General features: G+C 41.9%; 1 protein-coding gene across 1 annotated transcript in view; it reads left to right on the top strand.

Moving 5' to 3' along the window:
* Positions 1-18,921, top strand: part of EPC2 (enhancer of polycomb homolog 2) — a 53,496-nt gene extending 34,575 nt beyond the window's left edge. The window contains exons 2-14 of the mRNA XM_073647220.1: positions 3,837-3,996; positions 4,958-5,103; positions 5,239-5,445; positions 5,529-5,677; positions 5,803-5,935; positions 7,690-7,881; positions 7,960-8,049; positions 8,296-8,432; positions 9,012-9,337; positions 9,699-9,835; positions 10,180-10,342; positions 11,300-11,636; positions 18,397-18,921. Coding sequence (XP_073503321.1) covers positions 3,837-3,996; positions 4,958-5,103; positions 5,239-5,445; positions 5,529-5,677; positions 5,803-5,935; positions 7,690-7,881; positions 7,960-8,049; positions 8,296-8,432; positions 9,012-9,337; positions 9,699-9,835; positions 10,180-10,342; positions 11,300-11,636; positions 18,397-18,469 — 2,250 coding nt within the window. The 3' untranslated portion in view covers positions 18,470-18,921. The remainder of the gene's footprint in view (positions 1-3,836; positions 3,997-4,957; positions 5,104-5,238; positions 5,446-5,528; positions 5,678-5,802; positions 5,936-7,689; positions 7,882-7,959; positions 8,050-8,295; positions 8,433-9,011; positions 9,338-9,698; positions 9,836-10,179; positions 10,343-11,299; positions 11,637-18,396) is intronic.
* The last annotated feature ends 6,749 nt before the right edge of the window (positions 18,922-25,670 follow it).

The raw sequence follows: 25,670 nt of genomic DNA, 5'->3' as shown, positions 1-25,670 counted from the left end.
CAGTCCACAGGACCTTCTTCCAAAAAGAAATTGGCTTCTCCAAATGTGCTTTTGCATACCTCAGCCGACTCTGTTTGTGGCGTGCTTGCAGTAACGGCTTCTTTCGCATCACTCTCCCATACAGCTTCTCCTTGTGCAAAGTGCGTTGTATAGTTGACCGATGCACAGTGACACCATCTGCAGCAAGTTGATGCTGCAGCTCTCTGGAGGTGGTCTGAGGATTGTCCTTGACTGATCTCACCATTCTTCTTCTCTGCCTTTCTGATGTTTTTCTTGGCCTGCCACTTCTGGCCTTAACAAGAACTGTCCCTGTGTTCTTCCATTTCCTTACTATGTTCCTCACAGTGGAAACTGACAGGTTAAATCTCTGAGACAGCTTTTTGTATCCTTCCCCTGAACAACTATGTTGAATAATCTTTGTTTTCAGATCATTTGACAGTTGTTTTGAGGAGCCCATGATGCCACTCTTCAGAGGAGATTCAAACAGGAGAACAACTTGCAAGTGGCCACTTTAAGCAGCTTTTCTCATGATTGCATACACCTGGCTATGAAGTTCAAAGCTCAATGAGGTTACAAAACCAAAAAAAGTGCTTTAGTAAGTCAGTAAAAAGTAGGTAGGAGTATTTAAAACAAGAAAATGATAAGGGTGCCCATACTTATGCACCTGTCAAATTTTGTTTGAATGCAGATTGCACATTTTCTGTTAGTACAATAAACCTCATTTCAAGGCAGAAACATTACTGTGTCCAACAGTTATTACATATATCAAACTGAAATAGCTGTTGCAAAAACACCAATTTTTATAAAACATTAAGCTTAAGATTAATAGGGGTGCCCAAACTTTTTCATATAACTGTATATGTGGTCCTGGTGACTGGGATGTTTCCTCCGATATAGTGATGTGCAGACACGGGCTGTAGGTGTCTCAGCGCTGCCTCCCCTTCCACATGACCACAAGGGGCTGCACTCTGGGGGCTGCTGGGTACCGATGCCAGCCCCCTTCTCGCTCTTTGCTTTCTATTAATGGAAGGGTCACCTGATGTTTTTTTTCCCCGTATGTATGTTTTATTTTGCATTTACCTTGTTTGCAAATTTTTGGAGAAAAAAAATGTAGGTTTCTGTGCATGGTGAGAAATTTATCAGCACGGGCAATGAATGGATGCGCCGTAGTGATCAGGCCATCGGCCATTACGGATTATACTTGCCTGTATGGCACGATTTCTGTGGCTTAGTTTCCCGCATTACGGATTCTAGTCGGTTGTATGATTTTACGTACAAGTTGGAGTAAGTGATAAATCTGCCATCAGCGATGAATGAATCCGCGGCCGTCACATTGCATCCAGCACTGGATACACACGAGCCCTCCAGATGGATGGGCGATGTTCAGTCCTCACACGGTGATGTCCACGTTTTTATTCTTAATGAGAAAACAACAAATGGTAAAAGTCTAATGAGGAAATTATGATGCCGTTCATGACTGATCTGGTGGTGGGAGGCCATCAGAGCTGTCATGTCAGGGTGGGGGATGGAGCCGCTACGTGCCGGGATTGAAGAAAAGGTTATTTAACGAAGAGCCGAAGCTCCGATGCCGCCTCCTGCGATTCTCTACGGGGGAATGTGGCTGCAGGCATCTAATAGCCTGGTCCGCAGGCCTTAGCTTTTCACTAGATCTACCCAATGAGGGGTCGTGTATAAAAAGTGTAATTTCCACTTCAGCCCTGGACATAGAGGATATGGTACAGATCTGTCTCCGCTGTGCTGTATATCAGGGGGATATCACATGTGACCATCTCACAAATGACAGGAAAGCCGGCAAGCAGAATTTACTATCACTGGGCTATGCCTGTTGCCCCCAAGCAGCGTGTTGTGAGAGGGCTTATTGTATGAGGCGATGTACAGTGTCTCTGTGGGGGCCACTACTTCTCATAAAGAGCATATCGCCATAATAGGACAAATAAGAACAAAACACCATAAATAAACACCAGTTTCAAACATTTTTTGCAATTATTCCTTGTGCCATTTTTTTTTATGTCGTGGTGAGAAAAAAAAAAGGCTGTGCATGTTGGATTTCAGCATGCCCAATCATTTTGTTACCATGTCAGACCTCAATGTCAAAGGTGGTTACGGCCTCGCCGCTGCCTTCCTGTTGTGAAGATTTGTCCAATTAGCTAAGAAAGTGTGTAAAAGAAATGGCTGTCAGCCAAACGAGGGCTCAACCAGATGTGTATAAATGTATTGGGGGTCCAATTTAGACCCCGCTCACAGATAAAAACAGGGGTTTAAAAGCCCCCCGTGTGAATAGAGTGGCATGCATGACGGCTTATAGGAGTGGTGTGCCCATATGCTCCATTCACACAGGGGACAAGACCACCATTCTGGAGATCAGTTGGGGTCTCGGCAGCCAGACAGTGAGCGATCATAGGTGATAAGTGTTGTTTATGGCACAGCCCCTTTAAGATTACTCTTCAAGCTATTGGATGATAGTTGGCAGGCCGGCTGTGCCACGAAACGTTATCGTTACGGATTTAATAGTAGAATATTCAGTGGCTCGAGATCAAGGTGACGTCCGCGGCCTCCATAGGCTATGTTCACACGTTGCGTTTTTGCTGCTTTTTTTTTCCCCCCGCAGGCAAAACCTGCTCTGTTGGCAGTAAAAGAAGCTGCCTACAAAATGCGGGTTTTGCTGCTTTTTTTGCTACATTTTCGCTGTGTTTTGTCAGGTACATTTGTCTTTTGTGCATGCTGATAAAGTTTACTACATAAAAACAAACAAACCATGATTCAACTTCCTCAGGTTTTTGCACCAAAAACGCAGCAAAACCTGATACCTGGGTTTTTTGCTGCATCTTTGCACTTACCCATTACTGTATGGGTGAAAAACGCTGCAAAAATGCTGAAAGTGTCATGCTGCATTTTGCAAAAACACAGCAGTTTGCCAGTGAGGAAAAAACACACCAATACGTGTGCATGAGATTTCTGAAATCTCAGACCTGTAAAACGCTGCTGAAAATTTGCATTAAAAAACACACAGCAAAAACGCAACATGTGAACATAGCCTTACTGTACAGGAATGTTTTCAGAGGCAAATCATTATATCCAGAACCACATGGGACTGTATGAGCAAAGCTTCTCCAGAACGGACCATTTACAGTCCTCGTCTTCTCTTTTGTGGCAGAATAAGACTTTTTTTTTTCTCGCCTTGGTCATTGATCCACTTTGTAAACTGCAGAGAGGGAAGGAAATCCTGACAATGTGCGAGGAATACACATAAGCCTGTATGCAGAGACGTGTACAGTCTGCCTTCTGTGCGCCCGGTTTGTGGCGCCATCTGGTGCCAACCATTGTTTCGTTACACTAGTCGGATACACCGTACGTAGACATCAGGTGAATGAACGGAACAGGAAGAAAAGGGAGCCCCCGCCTCTATCCACTCTGCTAGATTGATCTGCCCTTTGTATTTATAGCCTCCATATATATCAGTGTGCAGCTACGGGGTATATGTGAGCGTGCATGGCGGCAGCTGATTAGGGAGATGATGCCCATGTCCTTTATCTTCACTGATGATTGAAGAAGCGGTGTTAGGTTTGGAGGCGTTTGTAATACTGTCTGGTAAGGTGATCTATATCATGCACATATCGTAATATTGTAGCCCTGCAAAGCTAATTGGACCCTCTAGAAGCAAAAAAACCCCACGTGTTTCTAAAACAGCCGGTATGTTCTCACGCGTCACGATTGGATGGTTTATGCGGCACGAATGATGGTCGGCAGCACATCGTCGCCTCTGATTCTGTTTCCCTGATCACAGAAGTAAATCTTCTCCTCTTTGCTGTTTGCAGGAACATCACTTACAACGCGCTATCTCGGCTCAGCAAGTTTTTAGAGAAAAGAAAGAAAGCATGGTCATTCCCGTTCCCGAAGCCGAGAGCAATGTCGTCTACTACAGTCGCCTGTACAAAGGAGAGTTTAAGCAGCCCAAGCAGTTCATTCACATTCAGCGTAAGTGCCCGTATTCATTCCTGTGCCATCCTGCCAGTTATCACACAGGCCGCATCTGTTCCTGAGCCACCTGCCCGCTCGCTGGCGCAGGAAGCCAAGTCTCCCCGCTCGCTGCTGTATAAGCATGGCTCTGTTACTGACTTGTCACATTTTGCCTACTGGAAATAGTCTCGTCAGTATCCTCGGTATCCGTGTGATATAACATGCCATCCAGGAGAGAAGCGGCATCGATCGCATGTGCATGGCCGTAATATGCAAACCCTGCAGAAATAAAAGGGAAAGTTGATGAGAAAGCTATATACCATTGGTGATTTGACATTTTAACGTCATCCATCATGATCACTTTTAAAACCCCTGGTGTTTAATACTGCTTCACACCCCAAAACCAGCATCTTAAAGGGGTTGTCCCCTTTCAGAAAAATTTTCCTTATATGAACAGTTTGTTTAAAAAAAAACAAAAAAAAAAAACAACCTCTTTGCTGTCTCCACTACTGCAGCGCTGTCGCCATCGCTGCAGCCAATCACTGAGCCGATGTAGACAGCAGAAACTACTGAGTTCAATGATTGACTGCAGTGGTGGCATCGCTGCCGCCAAACAGAGACACTGGGCTGGACCCAGGGATGGTAGGTTATTTTTATTTTTTTACAACATATAGAGAAATGTTTTTTGATGGAGGATAACTTCTCTCAGCCCCACATACACATTAGATCAAAGTCACCCCAACCCAAAAATATGGTCAGAATGGGATGACACTGTCTTATGTGGACGGAGGCTTCCTGACTCTTCTCTAACAGATAATATCGGGGAAGAGAAGGTTGTAGCATGCTGGCGTTCCAATGGCCGATCCTTTCGTTCTCTATACATAAGCCGCTGACATGATAGTGGGTCTTTTTATGTTCGATTTAAGCATTTTTGTTTTTAGCAATTTATTAATCCCACTCAATTCATTTTGACTTTTAGCGTTTAATCTGGACAACGAGCAGCCAGATTACGATATGGACTCGGAAGATGAGACGTTGCTCAACCGGCTCAACAGGAAAATGGAAATCAAACCACTGCAGTTTGAGATTATGATTGACAGGCTGGAAAAGGCAAGCTCTAATCAGGTAATTGGGGTGGAAAGAGAGCACCTTCTGTCGAGTGCCAGATTCACTGGGGTGCAGAAAGTAACAAGACATAAGTAATCAATGGTTTTGTCCTTTAAATCTAGTAACTTTTTTTCTTTTGGGTTACATTTTCAGCTTGTGACTCTTCAGGAAGCAAAGTTGCTGCTAAACGAGGATGATTACCTTATCAAATCTGTGTATGACTACTGGGTAAGAAAAAGGAAAAACTGCAGGGGGCCTTCCCTCATCCCCCTAATCAAACAAGAGAAACGTGATGGGTCCACCAACAATGACCCGTACGTGGCATTCCGGCGGAGGACTGAGAAGATGCAAACGCGAAAGGTCAGTTCCTGCTACGAGCCTGTGTGTTACGGCAAACTCTGTCATTATGGATTACCGATTAGTAAATGTACAAATCTCTGCAGAATCGGAAGAACGATGAAGCCTCTTACGAGAAGATGTTGAAGCTCAGACGGGAGTTTAGCCGAGCCATTACCATTTTGGAAATGATCAAAAGAAGAGAAAAGACGAAACGGGAACTGTTGCATTTGACTTTGGAAGTGGTTGAGAAAAGGTAAAATATACTCTGATTTTCTGGTTATTAAATCATACAAGATCAACTGTAGAGTCACACACAGTCATAACGCTAACAGCAGCTGCTCATCATTTCTTATATTTCCTTTATTCTTTTTATCATAGGTATAATTTAGGGGACTTTGGAGGTGAAATATTGAATGAAATTAAAATTCCGAAAGTCGAGAAGGAGATTCATCCCATTCCAACGTCTCTCCACAATGGCAACCATCACAGAGTTTCTGAAAGCAAATCTAAGGTACAGCACAAGCAAATTCTACTCTTTACCTAGGATAACAGTGGGCAGTATTGCCTGCATCCTGCCGGTCTTTACCAAACATTCATAGTTGCATCCTGTATTATTCCCCAGAGCTGCACTCGCTATTTTGCTGGTGCAGTCACTCTGTACATACATTACATTACTGATCCTGTATTGATCCTGAGTTACATCCTGTATTATACTCCAGAGCTGCACTCACTATTCTGCTGGTGCAGTCACTGTGTACATACATTACATTACTGATCCTGTATTGATCCTGAGTTACATTCTGTATTATACTCCAGAGCTGCACTCACTATACTGCTGGTGCAGTCACTGTGTACATACATTACATTACTGATCCTGAGTTACATCCTGTATTCTACTCCAGAGCTGCATTCACTATTCTGCTGGTGCAGTCACTGTGTACATACATTACATTACTGATCCTGAGTTATATCCTGTATTATACTCCAGAGCTGCACTCACTATTCTGCTGGTGCAGTCGCTGTGTACATACATTACATTACTGATCCTGTACTGATCCTGAGCTACATCCTGTATTATACTCCAGAGCTGCACTCACTATTCTGCTGGTGCAGTCACTGTGTACATACATTACATTACTTATCCTGTACTGATCCTGAGTTACCTCCTGTATTATACTCCAGAGCAGCACTCACTATTCTGCTGGTGCAGTCACTGTGTACATACATTACATTACTGATCCTGAGTTACATCCTGTATTATACTCCAGAGCTGCACTCACTATTCTGCTGGTGCAGTCACTGTGTACATACATTACATTACTGATCCTGAGTTATATCCTGTATTATACTCCAGAGCTGCACTCACTATTCTGCTGGTGCAGTCACTGTGTACATACATTACATTACTGATCCTGAGTTATATCCTGTATTATACTCCAGAGCTGCACTCACTATTCTGCTGGTGCAGTCGCTGTGTACATACATTACATTACTGATCCTGTACTGATCCTGAGCTACATCCTGTATTATACTCCAGAGCTGCACTCACTATTCTGCTGGTGCAGTCACTGTGTACATACATTACATTACTTATCCTGTACTGATCCTGAGTTACCTCCTGTATTATACTCCAGAGCAGCACTCACTATTCTGCTGGTGCAGTCACTGTGTACATACATTACATTACTGATCCTGAGTTACATCCTGTATTATACTCCAGAGCTGCACTCACTATTCTGCTGGTGCAGTCACTGTGTACATACATTACATTACTGATCCTGAGTTATATCCTGTATTATACTCCAGAGCTGCACTCACTATTCTGCTGGTGCAGTCACTGTGTACATACATTACATTACTGATCCTGAGTTACATCATGTATTATACTCCAGAGCTGCACTCACTATTCTGCTGGTGTAGTCACTGTGTACATACATTACATTACTGATCCTGAGTTACATCCTGTATTATACTCCAGAGCTGCACTCACTATTCTGCTGGTGCAGTCACTGTGTACATACATTACATTACTGATCCTGAGTTACATCCTGTATTATACTCCAGAGCTGCACTCACTATTCTGCAGTCCCTTATGACGGAGGTATAGCAGCGTGCAGCACTGGCCACTGTCGCTCTGTGCTATTTAGATGCACAATCTCCACACTTCCTGCCTTATACTCATTTACTGTGTAATCTGAGGTATATTTTAACCTGTGATTCAGAAATTATTAATTGTTAATGGGTAATTGTTTTTTTTTTTTCTAGAATAATCATCATCCTTCTGTGAAAGAGGATGTAGAAGTAGTCCGGATAAAGAAGAAATACCCAAAGAAGCCAAAAGCAGAGCCCATCGTGACCCCTCAGCCGCAGCCAGCCTCAGAGCCATCACCAGTAATTAACAAGAGCGATATCAAACAGTATGACTTCCACAGCTCCGACGATGAGGAGTTCCCTCAGGTGAGTAACGCCCGCTTATCAGGTGTGACATGCCGGCCGGCAAGGGGAGCGCTTCTCTGATCCATGCCCTCTCTCCAGGTACCCTCTCCAGTGTCCGAGCCGGAGGAAGACAATGACCCCGATGGGCCCTTTGCCTTCAGGAGAAGAACTGGATGCCAGTATTATGCCGTAAGTCCTTCAGTGTATTTCCAGTTTTAGTTTTTTGTGGGAAAATAAAGTCTTTGGCAGCAAAAAAATAAGTTTTACTCTGGTCCAATTTCGTCATCATTATTAAATCAATAGCCAAGGAGTTCACTGATAGTATACAGCCAAATATAGCTCATTTTTGGTTTCTTTATTTTCTTTTTTCGCTAACTGGTCATTAGAGAATTTATACTTACTGTTGCTTTTTTTTGTTTTTTTTTTTACATTTAGCCACGATTGGACCAAATTGACGATCCTTCAGACTTGTCCGGATCTGCTAGGCTTCGGTATAAGCACTGCTTAACCACTCTCACAGTCCCCAGACAGTGCATAGGGTTTGCAAGAAGACGACTGGGCCGAGGTGGAAGGTAAATTATCGATAAGAGAACTGTTCAGTTGAGGGGACTATGTCATCAAAAAATGGCTTCTTGATTTTGTTGCATGTAGTTTTTTTTATTTATTTTAATACAGATCGTGATATGAAAATTTAAGAACAAACATTGCCAAAAATATATAGATTTTTATATATATATATATATATATATATATATATATATATATATATATATATATATATTTTTTTTTTGGAATGTTTGTTTTTACATTTTCATATCACAATCTGTATTTAAAAAAAAAAATAGACATTTTGTAATTTTCACATCGCCCACTGCGGCTTTATTAGACTCCTACTTGCTGCTGTTTCAGGAAATACACATGTACATTAGCACAAATAAACTCTGATCCTATCTTTTGTATTGAAGCGTCTAATGAGCGTGTGCAAGGGTCATTGTGACCTTACTTCTAAGGGGGATCTTGCGTGACACCAGTGCTGCATGCCTCCCATTCTCAGCAATATGTTTAATACCCTTTTAACTCTCGGTAATTACCAGCCAGTTTGTCTTTTACCTGAAGTGTCTCATAACTAAACTTTGATTCTTGTGTTTCAGGGTTATAATGGACCGGGTATCAACGCAGCATGACGCCACCCTAAAGCAGCTCGACCCCGACATGTTGTCTACTTCTTCAAGCTCTTCCCACGTTGCACATTCCCCTCCCGATATCTCACGGACCAATGCTTCCGATAACCATTGTGAAAACAGACTGTCTCTATCCGAAATCTTAAGCAATATTAAGTCGTGTCGACTGCAGTGTTTCCAGCCAAGGCGAATACATTTTCCAGACCGCGATAGTGAAGAATGTACCTCGAGGCTTGTAGAGCACGCCCTGAGCATCAAGCGAGCGTTACTGAACACCAGCAAGAATGGCCTGACAGGTACCACTGGCTTTTTTTATTTATTCATTTTTTAACACTGAGCTTTGGCATTTTAGCTCTGATGGACAATAGTGGCACCTGATGGTACAACCGATGATCCTTTGGTCGTTTTTATTGTACCGGAGCTGATCATTTTTGTAATTACTCAGTGGCTGTGATGTGAATTGCAGCAGGTCCAGAGTTTTGCCATTTTGCAAAATATATTACATTTGGGATCCTTTAAAATTTAGCAAAGGTAAGGGTGTGGTGGAGAAACGTCCGCACGTCTTAAATCCGCTTATGACTGCTCAGGAGATGATATCTGATTGCTTTATTTCCAGGCTTCCTCTATAGGTGGCGTCACATATACTTTGTTTTGCAGTGACAGGGGGCATCACAGAGGAACAGTTCCAGACGCATCAGCAGCAGTTAGTACAGATGCAAAAACAGCAGCTGGCGCAGCTCCAACAGAAGCAGCAATGCCAGCAGTCCTCACAGCAGATACATCCAAACGCACAGGTACTGCACCGTTCAGGTTTACTGCATACCACCCTGATCATACAGCTACCATGACGGGCTTCATGCATTAACACAGCCGTTCTCACACTAACCTGTTTCCTATAATGCAAGTTGAACAGACGGGGTGTCCTACCCAATCTCCTCCGTCTTGCTTGCAGTCGCAGTGAAGACCTCTTTAATAATGCTGATAAAACAAGGTTTCATTAGCACCATCTACTGGTGATTAGAAGTGCTGCATTTCCCTTAAAATAATGCAGGATGATTATGCCATATGCAATCCCAAGAGATTGCAATCCCAGAGATCCTTTTTATTTGATGCTAAGGCTGATGTTTATCATCCTAAGGGCTCTGGAAACTCTGACTGCATGTCCAAGACGCTGGACTCGGCGAGCGCCCTCTTTGCTGCATCTGCTGTGATTAATTCACCTACACCGGGACGCAGTGAAGTCAACAAGGATCAAAGTACCGGTCACAGCACTTTGAACGGCGTTGTACAACCTCCAGGAGGTAAGTGTGGACCACGTTTAAAGACATTTTTTTGAAACATGCTTAGCCTTTTTGCTGTTTCCTATCTATCAACCTCTTTATTTATTTTTTTTGCGCGTGAAATTGCATACGATTATCATATCAGTTTTTACACTTTGTGTTTTCCAAGCACTTTGCATTCTGCGCTCTTTACCTTTTATCAGGAGACCAGAATTTGTGGAAATATATATAATATATACATACATACACATAATATATGCACAGTTTATTTATTTTAAAGGGTCGTCCACTACACAGATGCCCCCTTCTGAACCCCTGTCTTTCCCCCATTAAAATAACAACACTTCTACTTTCCTTCGGCACTGTTCCAGAGGTGTTGGCACTGGCTCTCTTGGCATTATGTCACGCGATCCCTGCTTCCAATCAGCGCTGGCTTCACTCTTTGCCTTCCAACAAAACATCTGGAGGTAAGCGAGAGAGTAGCTGCCCTGTTACCTCCTATGGATGTCAATTACATCCATAGGAGAGGAGAGTGTTGCCAGCGCTGACTGGCCGAAGAGATCACATGACATAATAATGTCGTGCAATCCCCGGGACAGTCAGTGCCGACAACGCTGGAACGGCTCCAGAGGCAAGAATAAGTGTTACTATTTTACGGGGGGGCATAGGGATTCAGAAGGGGTTGTCTGCGTAGTGGACTACCCTTTAAAATATATATTGATATTTGATATCTAAACAATTTTTGCACAGTGCATTTCTAATACCCAGCTATATATCTAATATATAATTTGTAAAGGATCCATTCTAGATTGTGAGCCTTCATGGGCAGGGTCCTCTCTTGCATGTTTTTTCGGCCATTATTCTGGGTCTGCTCTACAGGCCCATGCTGTATAAATGTAAAATCAATTTTCCTTAATCTGGTTTAAGATGGTTCTTATATTGTCCTGACGATTACTTTTTTTTTTTTTTTTTCCTTAGGGGCTACCAAGACGCTGTACTCTGCAAACGTGGCTTTATCATCCAGCCCAGGGATCTCCACGGTTCAGCTCGTACGGACAGTTGGACACCCCACCACTAACCACTTAATCCCAACATTGTGCACAAGTAGCCCTCAGACCCTTCCTATGAGTAACTCCTGCCTAACGAACACCGTTCACCTCAACAACCTCAGTGTTGTGTCACCTGTCAATGTGCATATCAATACAAGGACTTCTGCACCATCTCCCACCGCCTTAAAACTCGCCACAGTCGCCGCTGCCAGCATGGACCGAGTGCCAAAGGTTACTCAGAGCAGTGCCATCAGCAGCATAGCCAGGTGTGTATTGCAACCTGAACTTCAGGACTCCGTAATGAAGCTGTCATGGCACACTGTCATTCAACTCCCTGCAAGAGGGTCCCCAAAATCAGAAAATCATAGCTGCTGTCCTCCCAAAACAGCGCCACATCTGTTTACTGGTTGTGTGTAGCATTGCATCTTGACACAATTTACCCCACTGAAGCTGCAGTACTATACACTTACTAGCCGTGGGTAGGTGTGATGCTGTTTTTGGAGCAAAGCCATGTTTTCTGATCTTTTCAGCACATGTGGCGGATGCACTGATTATTTTCTGGGCTAGATATACGGATGGGAAAAAAAAAGCAGCGGGTTACAATAGCGGGAACGCGCTCTGCAACATGTAACTGCAGGATCTGAGCTGCGATGCAGAGTTTAATCTGCACCATGTTAATCTGTGCGCTGAATGTTTCCCTTTCCAATGACCAGGGCGAAATTTGTGGCAAATCTGCTGCAAAATCCGTTGCAATCCTACTTGTAGCGCGTGATGGTGCGGATCTGCAATTAGAACCTGGAACATGTGAACCCTTTTAATGGGAATGCATCATCAGCTATTTATAGTATTATTATTATTATTATTATTTATTTTTTTTTTTACAAAATTGTGTCTCCCTTCCCCCCTATAAATTCTGCTTAGCAGTCGTCACACCAACCACTAGGCTTTATACTAGACTCATATTTCCTATTATTTACAGATGACACAATAGCAGTCTGATTATCATTATAGAAAGAAATATAGTGACATAAAAAATGTCTATACAGCTAATATCACAGGATCCACCATTAATAGGTGATGTCACAGCTCACCTCCTCCCCCTTCTGTACAATGAATGGTAACAGATCTATATACAGTAGATGACACAGGATCCACCATTCACTATAGGTGATGTAACAGTTCTCCTCCCCCTCCTGCAGAATGACTGATATCTTCTGTATATAGAGGTGTTATCAGTCATTGTACAGGAGGAGGAGGAGGAGGTGAGCTGTGACATCACCTATTGTGAAAGGTGGATCCTGTGTCATCTACTGTATATAGAGGTATTTCCACAGGATCCACCATTCTCAATAGGTGATGTCACAGCTCACCTCCTCCCTCTTCCTGCACAACAATCTTTACCCAGATGAGCGCATCCTTAGTTTGTTCTTCTAGACAAACAAATACCGTCTTAGTCAGTTTATTTTGGTCAATATTCATATGAAGGACAAGACGTAGGCGTCTAATATTAGGCCTAGTGGTCGGTGTAAAGTGAAGATTGCAAGACATATCTGTCTAAAATGAACATCCATATATTACACATACAGCCTGACGTCTGATAATGGGTCTCTTTCTCATGATGAACCGCCCTTTCTGACATTAAGAACGCGGGGGCTCCGCCGGGCGATACAGTTACCAACGCAACCATAGACATCTGAAGAGACCTGGAACCTGATAATTAAAATGGGACCTGAGGACAAGAGTCTGGACAGCAAAGCACTTGTGGCCGGCACTCCCTGATTAAGTCGGGATTAGCTGTGCGTCCCTGGGGGGGGGGGGGTGAACGGTCCTTAACGTCCACCAAATTGTAATCTTTTCTTCTGACCCTCTGGACATCATAAGGTCGTCAGGAGGGAGACCAGAATTATAAGAAAGCTTCAATTATCATTTATATTTGCAGGGGCTTTTATTTTTGGAGATGTCTTGCTCCTGCTGCAGTTTTCTGTATTATCAGTATATTCATTGTATATAATTACGTTTTTTTTGGTGCTAAAAATTTATTTGGAATCACATTTTAAAAGCTTTTTTTTTTACATTTTTCACTTTTTTTTATTCATTTTCTATTAAATTAAAAAAGTCAACAACCAAATGTCAGTTTTCACCACCCGCTGTTTATAGGGCAGTGGTATATATCATCCCCAGACCAGGTCTGCAGGGAAGTGGTGCCGGTGCGGGGCACAAGGTGAGGTTTGGTTGGAGGGGGGTGATGACGCAGGGAGCTCCTGTAGACTTTGTGCGCCAGGCGGTTCTCGCAGGGCTGAACAGCGTGACATCTTCATAGCGTTATTTTTATGTGTTGCTGAATTAAAACAGTACCCACAATAGTCTCCTCTACTACTACTATGGGTGTCCGGCACAGGGGAGCGCAGACTGTACACTTAGATTGATGATGTTCTCTGCAGGCTGCCGTCAGTCTTAAGACGTTTTTATTGTTGCAGTCTGCTCAGATGAGATTTTCTGAAGGTAAAAAAAAAAGGGTTAATCCCATCTTCATAAGTGAGTATTGTCCTACAGGGCAGCAATTTACTGTATCAGTATCAGAGCTTGTATCAGTTCTTGAGATATTAACGCTTTTTTTTCCACAGCTCGTTGCCTTGGAGACCGACTACCACTGAACATGCATAGTGTGTACATGCTATTTGCTATTCAGCTTGTAAGCTCTGCGCTTTTGAAACTGGAGCGCGCTATTGCCTCCTAATCCGCTTTTAAAAAGCTAGACTGCAGTGGTGGTCGGTCTCCAAGGCAACTAGCTATCAACAAGAGAAAAGTGTTTATATCTCAAGAACAACTGCAAGAACAACTGCAAATTTTAATAAGCAGTAAATTGAAAAAGTGCTTTTTTTTTTTTATTTTTTTTTTTTTTTTATAACATGAGCACTACCTGACTATATCCATCCATGAAGATGGGAATAACATAACCCTCTAATAACTTATTCCTAATAATGTCGCCCATTTTCATTTTATAGTAAACCCGAATTCAGCACTGGGAGCTTAAGCAGGAGCGACTGAACTCGTAGGAAGGATATCAGATGTCCTCACCTGGACTTTTGCAGGATGACTGGGATCCATCACATGAGATTTTTCCCAATATCACCTGTAGGTTCTGATTTAAAGTTGACCATACACTTTAACCGGTTCCCGACCGCCCACTGTAGATAAACGTCGGCGCTTGCTGGGCTCTGTGCAGCGCCGCCGTTTAAAAACGGTGGTCCTGCAAGCACTGCGATTCCGGTGCAGAGCGTTAGCTCTGACAGGGAACATCATCGGGACCTGATTGGATCAGGTCCCAGTGATGTTAACCCTTTGCTATGTTCTATATGCCGCAATCTATAGTGATCGCGGCATATAGAAGATAGACAGAGGAGAGGGGGTCGTCTTACTTACCTCTCCGATGACCCCTGATACCTTCCAGGACCTGGGGTTGCTATGGCAGCTGGAGGTCACATGACCGCCTCCAGATCTGCCATATATGGTGTCCTGCCTGGCTCAGCCTGCAGCTGAAGCCAGGCAGGAGACTCTGACTGTGAAACAGTCAGCGAAGATCTCATGTAATGTAATATATGTCTATTACATTACATGAGATCAGTGATCAGAAAAATAAAAATTAATGTCCCATACAGGGACTAAGTAAAAATGTAAAAAAAAATGTTTTTAAACTGTTAATAAAAAAATCACAAAATGAATAAAAATAAATAAATAAAATATTAAACCAATAAATCCGTATATTTTTACAAAACCAAAAAAAGTACACATATTTGGCATCGCCGCGTCCGAAACAACCAGAGCTATAAAACTGTCACACTAATTAACTCCTTCTGTGCACACCGTAATAAAAATAAATAAAAAACGGAGCAAAAAACTATGCTTTTTCATCATATCGCCAAAGAAAAAGTGGAAAAAAATGCGATTAAAAAGCAAAATAGAAATAAAAATGGTACCGCTGAAAACGTCATCTTGTTCCGCAAAAAAAAGCCGCCATACAGCTCCATCAGACGAAAAATAAAAAAGTTATAGCTCTCAGAATAAAGCAATGCAAAAAAATATTTTTTTCTATAAAATTGTTTTATTGTGTAAAAGCGCCAAAACATAAAAAAAATACGGTAAGTGTAGTATCGCTGTAAACGTACTGACCCGAAGAATAACGCTGCCTGATCACTTTTACCACACGCAGAACGGCATAAAAAAAACCCTCAAAAAACAATTCCTGAATTGTTGGTTTTTGTTAATTTTACCTCCCAAAAAACGGAATAGAAAGCGATCAAAAAATGTCACGTACCCAAAAATGGTATCAATAAAAATGTCAACTCGTCCTGCAAAAAACAAGCCCTCACATGACTCTGTCGGCCGAAATATGGAAAAATTATAGCTCTCAAAATATGGCGATGCAAAAACTAGATTTTGCAAAAAAAAAAGCGTCTTTTAGTGTGTGACAGCTGTCAGTCATAAAAACCCGATATGAATCTGGTATCTCTGTAATCGCACCGACCCGAAGAATAAAGTAATCTCATCACTTATACCGCACGAGGAACAGCGTAAAAAAATAAATAAAACCAATTCTTCACCTACTACTGATTTGTTTATTATGTCTCCCAAAGATCGCAGTAAGGCTCTGCTCACATTTATCTTGCGCTCTGCGCTGAGCACTTACACCAGAGTTTCCGTGTAAATCTCTGAAATATGTGATTCAGACGGAACCCATGACGGAAGATTCCCTGTAATGAGGCAGATATAGGCCACTGTGGATGCCGTCTGGCCTGGGATCCCACGGTGTCATTTGTTTTAGGCGTGCATAAAAGTGCGGTTGGCCGTTTTGTGCACTTCTGAAAAAAAGGACACCGCTAAACAGAGGCCAGACGGAGTCCAGAGTAACTCTGCAGCCTCATTACAGTGAATGGATCCCGCAGGGGTTTCATCTGAATTACATCACTTGGAAATTTAGATGGAAACCCCGATGTAAGTGCTCGGCCTCGAGCGCCGGATAAATGTTACGTAAAATGTTCCCAATAAAAGCTTCAACTCAGTCCTCAAAAAAAGCTAGTCCCCACTCAGGTCCGTCATCTGTTAAAAATATAAGGGACTTCCAAGTTACTGGTAGCAGAAAGGCTCTGGAAAAGCAAAATGGCCCTTGCCCCCCAAAAGAAATTCAGAAAATTTTGTGCTCCCAAATCCAAATGCCTATTCTCAAATAATTTGTTCTCCAATTGTCAAATAGCGCTCCGTCCCCCCCAGATCTCGCCGTATGGCTGAGCGGTACGATACAGCCACATATGGGGTATTGACACTTTTAGAAGAAATTGTGTGACGCATTTCGGCACCATTTTTACCCATTGTCCTGTGTGAAAATGTAAAATCTGAGGGTAAAACATTTTTTGTGGTAAAAATACAATTATGTTTTCTTCACTGCCCAATGGTATAAATTTAAAAATTAAAAAATACTCACTACTTCTCTAGATGAATTCCTTGAGAGGTGTAGTTTACAAAATGGTGTCACTTGTGGGGGGTTTCCACTGTTTAGGCACATCAGGGGCTCCCCAAATGCAACATGGCGTCCGCTAATTATTCAAACAAATTTTACATTCAAAAAGTCAAATGGCGCTCCTTCCCTTTCAAACCCTGCCGTGCGCCCAAACAGTGGTTTTCCCTCACATATGGGGTATCGGCGTGTTCAGGAGAAATTGCACAACAAATTTGATGGTTCAATTTTTCCTATTACCGTTATGATAATGCAAAATTAAGGGATGAAAAACATTTTTGTGGGAAAAATGTGAAAATTTTATTTTTACAGCTCAATATTATAAACTTCTGTGAAGCACCTTGGGGTTCAAGGTACTCACCACACATCTAGATAAGTTCCCTAAGGGGTCTAGTTTCCAAACTGGTGTCACTTGTGGGGGGTTTCCACTGTTCAGGCACATCAGGAGCTCTCCAAACGCAACATGGCGTCCGCTAATTATTCAGACAAATTTTACATTCAAAAAGTCTAATGGCGCTCCTTCCCTTCCGAACCCTGCAGTGTGCCCAAACAGTGGTTTTCCCTCACATATGGGGTATCAGCACGCTCAAGAGAAATTGCACAAAAAAATTTGGGGTCCATTTTTTCCTGTTACCCCTGTGAAAATAAAAAAATTGGGTCTAAAGTAACATTTTTGTGAAAAAAGTTTAAATGTTAATTTTTTTCTTTCGCATTCCAAAAATTCCCGTGAAACACCTGAAGGGTTAATAAAGTTCTTGAATGTGGTTTTGAGCACCTTGAGGGGTGCAGTTTTTAGAATGGTGTCACTTTTGGGTATTTTCTGTCATAAAGACCCCTCAAAGTGACTTCAAATGTGATGTGGTCCCTAAAAAATGTTTTTGTAAATTTTGTTGGAAAAATGAGAAATCGCTGGTCAACTTTTAACCCTTATAGCTCCCTAACAAAAAAAAAATTTTGGTTCCAAAATTGTGCTGATGTAAAGTAGACATGTGGGAAATGTTATTTATTAACTATTTTGTGTGGCATATCTCTCTGATTTAAGGGCATGAAAATTCAAATTTTGAAAATTGCAAAATTTTCGCCAAATTTCCGATTTTTTCACAAATAAACGCAAGTGATATCGAAGAAATTTTACCACAATCATGAAGTACAATATGTCACGAAAAAACAATCTCAGAATCAGGGGGATCCGTTGAAGCGTTCCAGAGTAATTACTTCATAAAGTGACAGTGGTCAGAATTGAAAAAATTGGCCTGGTCACGAAGGCAAAAACAGGCTCTGGTGCGAAGTGGTTAATGGTGGCTGAAGCGACTGTGCATCATTTAGGGGGCATCTCGACTCTCCCCTGACTGATGATGGCAGGTGAAGGAAGGATCGGGCATGTCGTATTTGGACTCCCAGCCTTTTTCTCCCACCAGAGGTGTCTGTAAATGCTTTCTGGGTGGGAGGTCGGCCATATGCAGCTGTCGGATGTGTATAATCTCAATACTAATAGACTTTCTTCTCTATTACAGAGAGAACCACGAACCCGAACGGTTGGGCTTGAACGGAATCGCAGACACCACAGTAGCCATGGAGGTGACATAACTTCAGACCATGGACTTGACCTGATATTTTTCAGGCATTTTTTTTTTTTCCCCCCCTCTTTCTTTACCGAAATGCAACCTGCAATGCTCCTCCTTGGAACAGAGCGTGCTCAACATGGACCTAAATGAACTACGAAGTGTATGGGACGTCCTCCCAATATACTTACTCTATGTACATTTTGTAAAAATTGGTAAAACAAACGAAAAAAAAAAATCACTACCTTGTAAAATAGTTTATTTGTATCATTCATATTATTTCTGTTACTTGAATAGTACATATTCATCATCATGCTTTTGCACTTGAATTTGCAACTGAATGGATATAAAAAAAACAAACAAGCAAACAATCTTTAAATGGGATCATGAGCATGAACCGGGGGTCCTGCATCACACGTTTTTAACTATTTATTTTGCCATGTTTACATTTTGTATCTTGTACAAATAAATCCGACTTTGTGTCTAAAAAAAAACAACAACAAAAAAAAGTTTAAAGTGCCCCCCTCGTTGCTCACGCAGAGAGCGCCGGCGGCCATTCTGTAGGCTGGACCAATTTTGAGCCATGACGGGCGCCCCTCAAAAAAAAAAAAAAAAAAGCCAATGGCATGGAGAGGCACTTTCGGCTCCGATGACAGAATGGCTGCCTCTTCTCTACGGCTAAGCGATGGGTCCACTTTAAAAAAAAAAAAAATCATAGGTAAGAAATGAAAAAATTCTTGTAATTTTTTTTTTCTAAAGAAAATGTAAAGTTTTCACCTTTGTTCATTTCACAATTTGACAATTTTATTTTATTTTTTGTAATAGTGGCACTTCACCGTCAGACATGAAATTGGAGGCAAAATAGTATTTTCTATGAACTGTGCGAGGGGAGGGGGAAAAGATGGATCGAGGCTACAGCAAAAATACAATTTACGTAGAAAAACTCACTTTTTTCCATATATTTTGAATGTATATTTCTATTTATAATTCCAGTTTATAAGAGCAATCTACACAAAGTTTATGAAAGGAGAAAAAAAAAAAACAACAATGCATTTGGCGCCCATGCCGGGCGGTCAATTATTATTATTTTTTTTCCCCCCTATATTTCACTTTATCCAGAATTGAATATTGTATTCAGCTTTAACACCCATTCTGAGAGGTTTGGGGGATTTTGCATTGCATAAAATTGCAATAAATGGTGGTCTCCAAATGAGCCATCCCTGGTGCCGACTGGATGGAGGTTCCCTGTATAACAAGGCAAGTAACGGGTCTGAAATAGTCTGATTCTTAACTGGTGGACACTTTGCTAATGTTTAGTGATTTATTATTATATATTTTTTATATATATATATATATATATATATATACATATATATATATACATTTTTTTTTTTATTATTTTCCTTTTTTTTTTGTATTTTTATACCATTTTTCCTGTAAATGAGATGTGTAGTGCTCCTCTCTTATCAGAATGTTCGTCGATGCACTAGTTCAGACAGTTTTCCCTGTTACTTGTTCTTGATGAGTAAAAAAAAAAAAAAACTGCAGGGAAATAAAAACAAGAAGAAAAAAAAAAAAACAAAACATGAAAAATCTCAGATATTTTTGCACAAATTTATTTTCTGCCACCGTAAAACATTTGAGGTCACAATGAAAAGATAAAACCAACGTTCGGTATTTTTTTTTTTTTTTAATTTAAATAAAAGTCTATTCATTGTGTAATGAAAAGTTCTGTAACTTTTTCCCCAATGATCTCTTCTTGCATCAGGAAACCTGCGCCAATCATGATTAACTAAAAGGTTTTTCACAAAATTGCATCAGTGATTGAGGTCCGGGACCCCCCCTCCCCCCCAACTCTGCGGAGCCCCTTCTTGACTGGGAGCGGAGGTACCGTATCCTCCCTTCTCTGTTCGAAAAAGTCGAGCAGCTTAACATTCACTGACTGCAAGCAGAGATCTGTAAAGAGACAGACGTAAAAAGGGTGACATTTATTTATTTGGTGCAAAAAAATAAAAATAAAAATTGTAAATTTTGCCGCACGACCTTTTTGCATTACAATTTACAATTTTTATTTTTTTTTTTGCTGAGGTCGGGCTCCACAAGAGCCACTATTGTCTCAGCAGAGTTACTGCACTAATTACATTAGTTGAAAATGTTAATATTTGGTGCATGGACAGCCAAAGAGATAACAAATTTAATTAAAGGCTTTGCACCTCTGAAATTTGGTGCATCTTACTCCATTGCTGCTTCGGTAAATCCTTCCTATGGTATATTGCAGAACTTTTTATTATGCAACAATTTAAAGACGTTTTATGACTTTAGACCACAGCGCCGCTCTTCTCACGGGCTTGTGTCTGGTAATACATCATCTTTCAAATGAATACTGCAATACCAGACCTTGCCACAGACAGCAGTGGCGCTGTTTCTGATGAAGAAAAAAAAAAAAAAAAAAATCAACTCTTTTATTTACATAGAATCAGAAAATCCCTTTAGAATGATACGTATTGTATAATGAAATAATTACCCGTCTATAAAGCTACTTTATATGTGTAATATAAGTTTGCTGCCGGGTGTGTGGATTACGATGGTAAATGCTCCACCAGTGATACGACGTCAGCCCGACCCACTGGCACCTGATTTATTGCAGTGAATTATTCATCAGATGTTCTATGAAAATGTGATATCGCCGAAACGGGCGGCCGCCAATGTGTCAGCTTCTTCCTATAGACTGCTCTTTCAACTTTTGGCCGGTGGGGGTTGTAGTTTAACAACTTTGTCCTAAATTAAAGGGGTTCTAAAAAGTGGTGTCATTCCTTCTGACACCGTGGCCCTGTTCTGATTTTAAGGAGTGAGCAGAGCGCTGCATTTCCTTCCTTATTTTTTGGTCACCTGGTTGGGCGAGACCCTGCAGCATAGCCCTAAGTGATTGGGGTAAGTTGCACATACGGGTGGGGGTTCACCGGAAGAACAGCCGCAGTGTAAATCGATGCTGCCATGCCTTCGTTCTCAAGAGCGGTCCAACTCTCCCTGATGATAAAGTGATGGGATATCCCATCACTTTAGGAGATGGAAAAACCCCTTTAATTTAGAGCATGGTTAGGGCACAGTCATATGGCCATAGAGAGCGGACCGCAACGCAAGGAGCGGCCACTGCTCTCCTGACCCGAGAATGACAGCTGCACAGAAATATATGAAGCTGTCACACTCTGGTCAGGAAAGCCGCGGCAGTCCATGCCGTCCACATTATACGCCCTGATGATCGGTGGAGGTCCGTCTGAACATGCAGGGGGCCCTCGGTGCTAGGTGAGCTCCCTGCTACCAGCTTGTAAACGGAGCCCACTTTGCTGAAGATCCCGACCCAGGGGGGCACAGCGCTGAATCTGCAATATCTTCACTTTCAAGATCGATGGGAGTATCGATTTCAGACCCCCTGCTGATTTTTATAGTGATGGCATATCTATCGTATCAAGATTGGAAAACCCCCTTTAAGCAAATATTTTGACAACCTTCATACAACCAGTAGGGGGCACTATTCCATTAAGATTATAAAATGTTGTTCCAGTTATAATAGCAAAATCCTCCCGGAGTCATCTAATTCCCATCCAGGTGATATAGTGAAATTATTAAAAAAAATAAAATAAAGAAATCAAATCTTTACACTGCTTGTATATTTTCCCCAATTTAATGCCGGGTTATGAAAGATGAACATGAATTTCTTTTCCAGAAATATTTTAATAAAAGAAATCCTGTCTGAATAATACAGCTGGAAAATCTGTGTTATTATCTGTGCTTATATCAGATACCAAAAATAATGTAAGATTAATAGCATCTGAATATAAAATTAAATATGAAGCTGCCTGCGCTCCATGATGGATGGTACAAGAGTTAGGAATCGAGAGACAGAGGATGATGGTGGTGGTAGTAGTAGTTGTGATTGGATGGAGCGGTGAGGATCCAATGACACCTGGGGTTCAGAAGGCCTTATTTACAGGGTTGTAGTTTTGGTTAATGTTACTGATCTTTTTATGGTGGATTCAAACATGCAAGAAGAAATGGGTTCACACACTGCAAAGTGAAATAATAGTTCATGTGAAAGACAATAAAAGTATATATACGGGACACCAATCCATGAGATACCCAATAATAAATCTACATTATACTCGGCCTCATTCATTTCATCTGGGGGAAGCCCCTCTTATACACAAGCACCACAATTTTATCCAGTGAGGGTAGGCTTAACGCTCTGCACACTTAGTTTAATTTATGGCTCATTTTTTTTCTCCAATCAAAACTTCTATATTGTTGATGCTTTGGGGGCGATTCATTAAGATTCAAGCGCTCCCTGGAGTACAGAGACCCAGCGTGCGCTGTCGCCAGAAGTGCTTTTGACGTGTGGAAGCACTTCCCAAGCCTCTGTTTCTATTGGACTGACAGCTGCTTTAGGCCACGGCCCCACTATCAGTATTTGGTCAGTATTTTTTCCTGGTAGTGGGTGATAAATGCAGAATTGGTGACTTGTTTCTATTATACCTTTTCTCTGATTGTTCCTCACCTGGTTTTGGCTCCCACTCCTGAGAAACAATACTGACCTAATACTGATAGTGGGGCTGTGGCCTTACGGTGCAACTTGAAGGAAGGGAGCCGTCAGTCAAACAGTAGACGGTAGCGATTAGCGGAGACTAGAGCTAAAACGTCAGAGGTCTGGGAAGTGCTTCCATATGCCCAAAGCACGTAAGCCTCATTTACTTATCGATTTAAACGCTAATTTCTCAGTAATGGAGGAATGGACGGTCTAGCTAGAGGTATGGTTGGACTTGTCTTTGCAAGACTTACGTGCACATATATATAGTTTAGGTGGTGAAATCCTGCTGACACATTCCTTTTAAATACTTTGGAATGTCCTTGTTCTAGAATATCTTGTTACATACAATTAAAGGGGTTGTCCAAGATATATTTTTTAGTTTGTCCCTAGGCTCACCCACAGTGTGCGATCCCCAACTCCTCTCTTCCGCTCTCAGCGGGACAGAATAATTAGTTGGATCACGCATGTGTAATTTTCGCTTGTTGCAGGGATCGTGCATCAATGAATGAGGCGTGCGATCATCGCTACTCTGGACTCCTGATTATCTCTGCCCAGCTGCAGATATTATGCTCCTCATTTATTCATGTATGAGAGATATACACTGCACAATGTGGCTGAAGGAAGAGATGTACTGCTATATAACATCCTTTACTGCAGAAAGGGGATGAGAGGAATGATGTAATGCAGGATGGTACTGTATACAAAGATTCTGAAAGGAATGGCTGAGAGGAGCCATGTATTGCAGGATGAGGTCTACAAGAGTGATGTACTGCACGATGGTACAGTAATATAGAGGGGCTGAGCGGAAACTATTTGTTGCAAAATGGGGCTATATAACAGCCTGGGAGGAGCGATGATCTGCTTGATGGGGCTATAGAGCAGTGATTTTCAACCAGTGTTCCGCGGCACACTAGTGTGCCGCGACACATGGTCGGGTGTGCCGCGGGGAAAGTTCCCCAAACTATGGTGCCCCCTGTGTTTTGTTTCCCGGCAATGCGCTCGATGCGCAGTCACGCCTTCTTACAATGTAGGAGACGTGTACAATAACACATGCGCAAGCTTTGAACCTCGCGCGACTTAATTACGTCACCGAGGCCGGCGCGTCATCCTGAGAGCGGAGAGACTCTCGCATTTGCCCGCCACCAAGGTAATGTCCACCAATAATGCTGACTATATGAGCTTTTGCCTGAGTATATGAACTGTTGGCAGAATACTCAGCATATGAGCTGGTACTTTTAGTACTCCAGCAGTATACTGCATATAACAATGAGAAATGTAAAATGAGAAATACTACAGTCATGAGGCTGGAGTACTACAAGTACCAGCTCATATGCTGAGTATATGAGCTGGCACTTGTACTCTGGCCTCATGGCCATAGTACTTCTCATTGTACCCCTTTATATTGCAGTATATGAGCCACATAATAATCAGCACCATATACTGTGGCGCTGTACAGTGCACATCACCACAGTATATGATGCTGATAATCATGTGCTCATATACGTGGGACTGTATTTATGAGGTTACATGGGATTGAATATATGAGGGGGTTATCCTTTTTTATTTCACCTTTTTAAAATAAATAATTTATTGAAAGGACCTCTGCCAGGCATATTTCACTCTTGAGGGCTAAAAAAAGTAGCTCTTGTGGTGGTAAGAAGCTGATTTAAAACCCCCAAGAGTGAACTCCGTGCGAGTTGTATGTATGGAATAATAAATGATATTAGTACCGTTCTTCAGCAGTCATGTCCTGCTTGAATTGACTCTAGTGGCGTAGCACTTGGCAGCCGGCTCTATTCTACTTATAGAGAAAGCTGAGTGCTACGTCACTAGTGTCAATTCAAGCAGGAAATGCAGACCGTAGTAATAGAAGTTATTATCACACACATACAGCGCTCGCGAAGTTCACTCTTGGGGGGTTTAAATCAGCTTCTTGTCACCACGAGAGCTGCTTTTTAAGCCCTCAGGAATGAAATATGCCTAGCAGAGGTCCTTTAAGTGTGGCAGATAATGTAATACTCTTCTATTTTAGTGTGTGGCTGCGCACACTATCTCAGCAGTGATGGAGAAGTATTTGAGAATGGAAAAGGCAAATGCCGAACAGGACCCTGGACACAATTCTAACCCAAATGAAGGCCCTAGTATGAGAGTTCGACAAAAGAAAAAAGACAAGACGGTGAGCTCAAGGCAATACAGTGAAAGCTATCATTCATTTGGATTTACTTCCACTGGGGATGCGACAGCACCAACACCACTGTGCTTGGTGTGTGGTGAGAAGCTTTCCAATAGCGCTATGGTGCCAAGCAAACTTAACCGCCATCTCCAAACGAAACACCCTTCCGTTCAAAATAAACCGATGGAGTATTTTGTACGCTTACGTACAAACAATGAGAAAGGGGCAACTTTTTTGAGAAAAAGCACAAAGGTAAATGAGAGAGCCCTCAAAGCTAGCTACCTTGTTGCTGAACTCAGCTAAATCAAAAAAGCCCCACACTGTGGCAGAAACATAAATACTACCAGCTTGTAAAGCTATTGTAAATGAGATGCTTGGCCCTGAAGCAGCTAAAGAGATAGCTAAAGTGCCTCTCTCTGATAACACAATTGCCAGACGGATTGATGACTTGTCTGTGGACATTGAAACAGT

The sequence above is a fragment of the Phyllobates terribilis genome, unplaced genomic scaffold (assembly GCF_046119375.1).
Source record: "Phyllobates terribilis strain yellow unplaced genomic scaffold, ASM4611937v1 Scaffold_9__5_contigs__length_417890890, whole genome shotgun sequence".
Classification (NCBI taxonomy): Eukaryota; Metazoa; Chordata; class Amphibia; order Anura; family Dendrobatidae; genus Phyllobates; species Phyllobates terribilis.
This window is presented reverse-complemented; position numbering and strand designations above follow the sequence as displayed.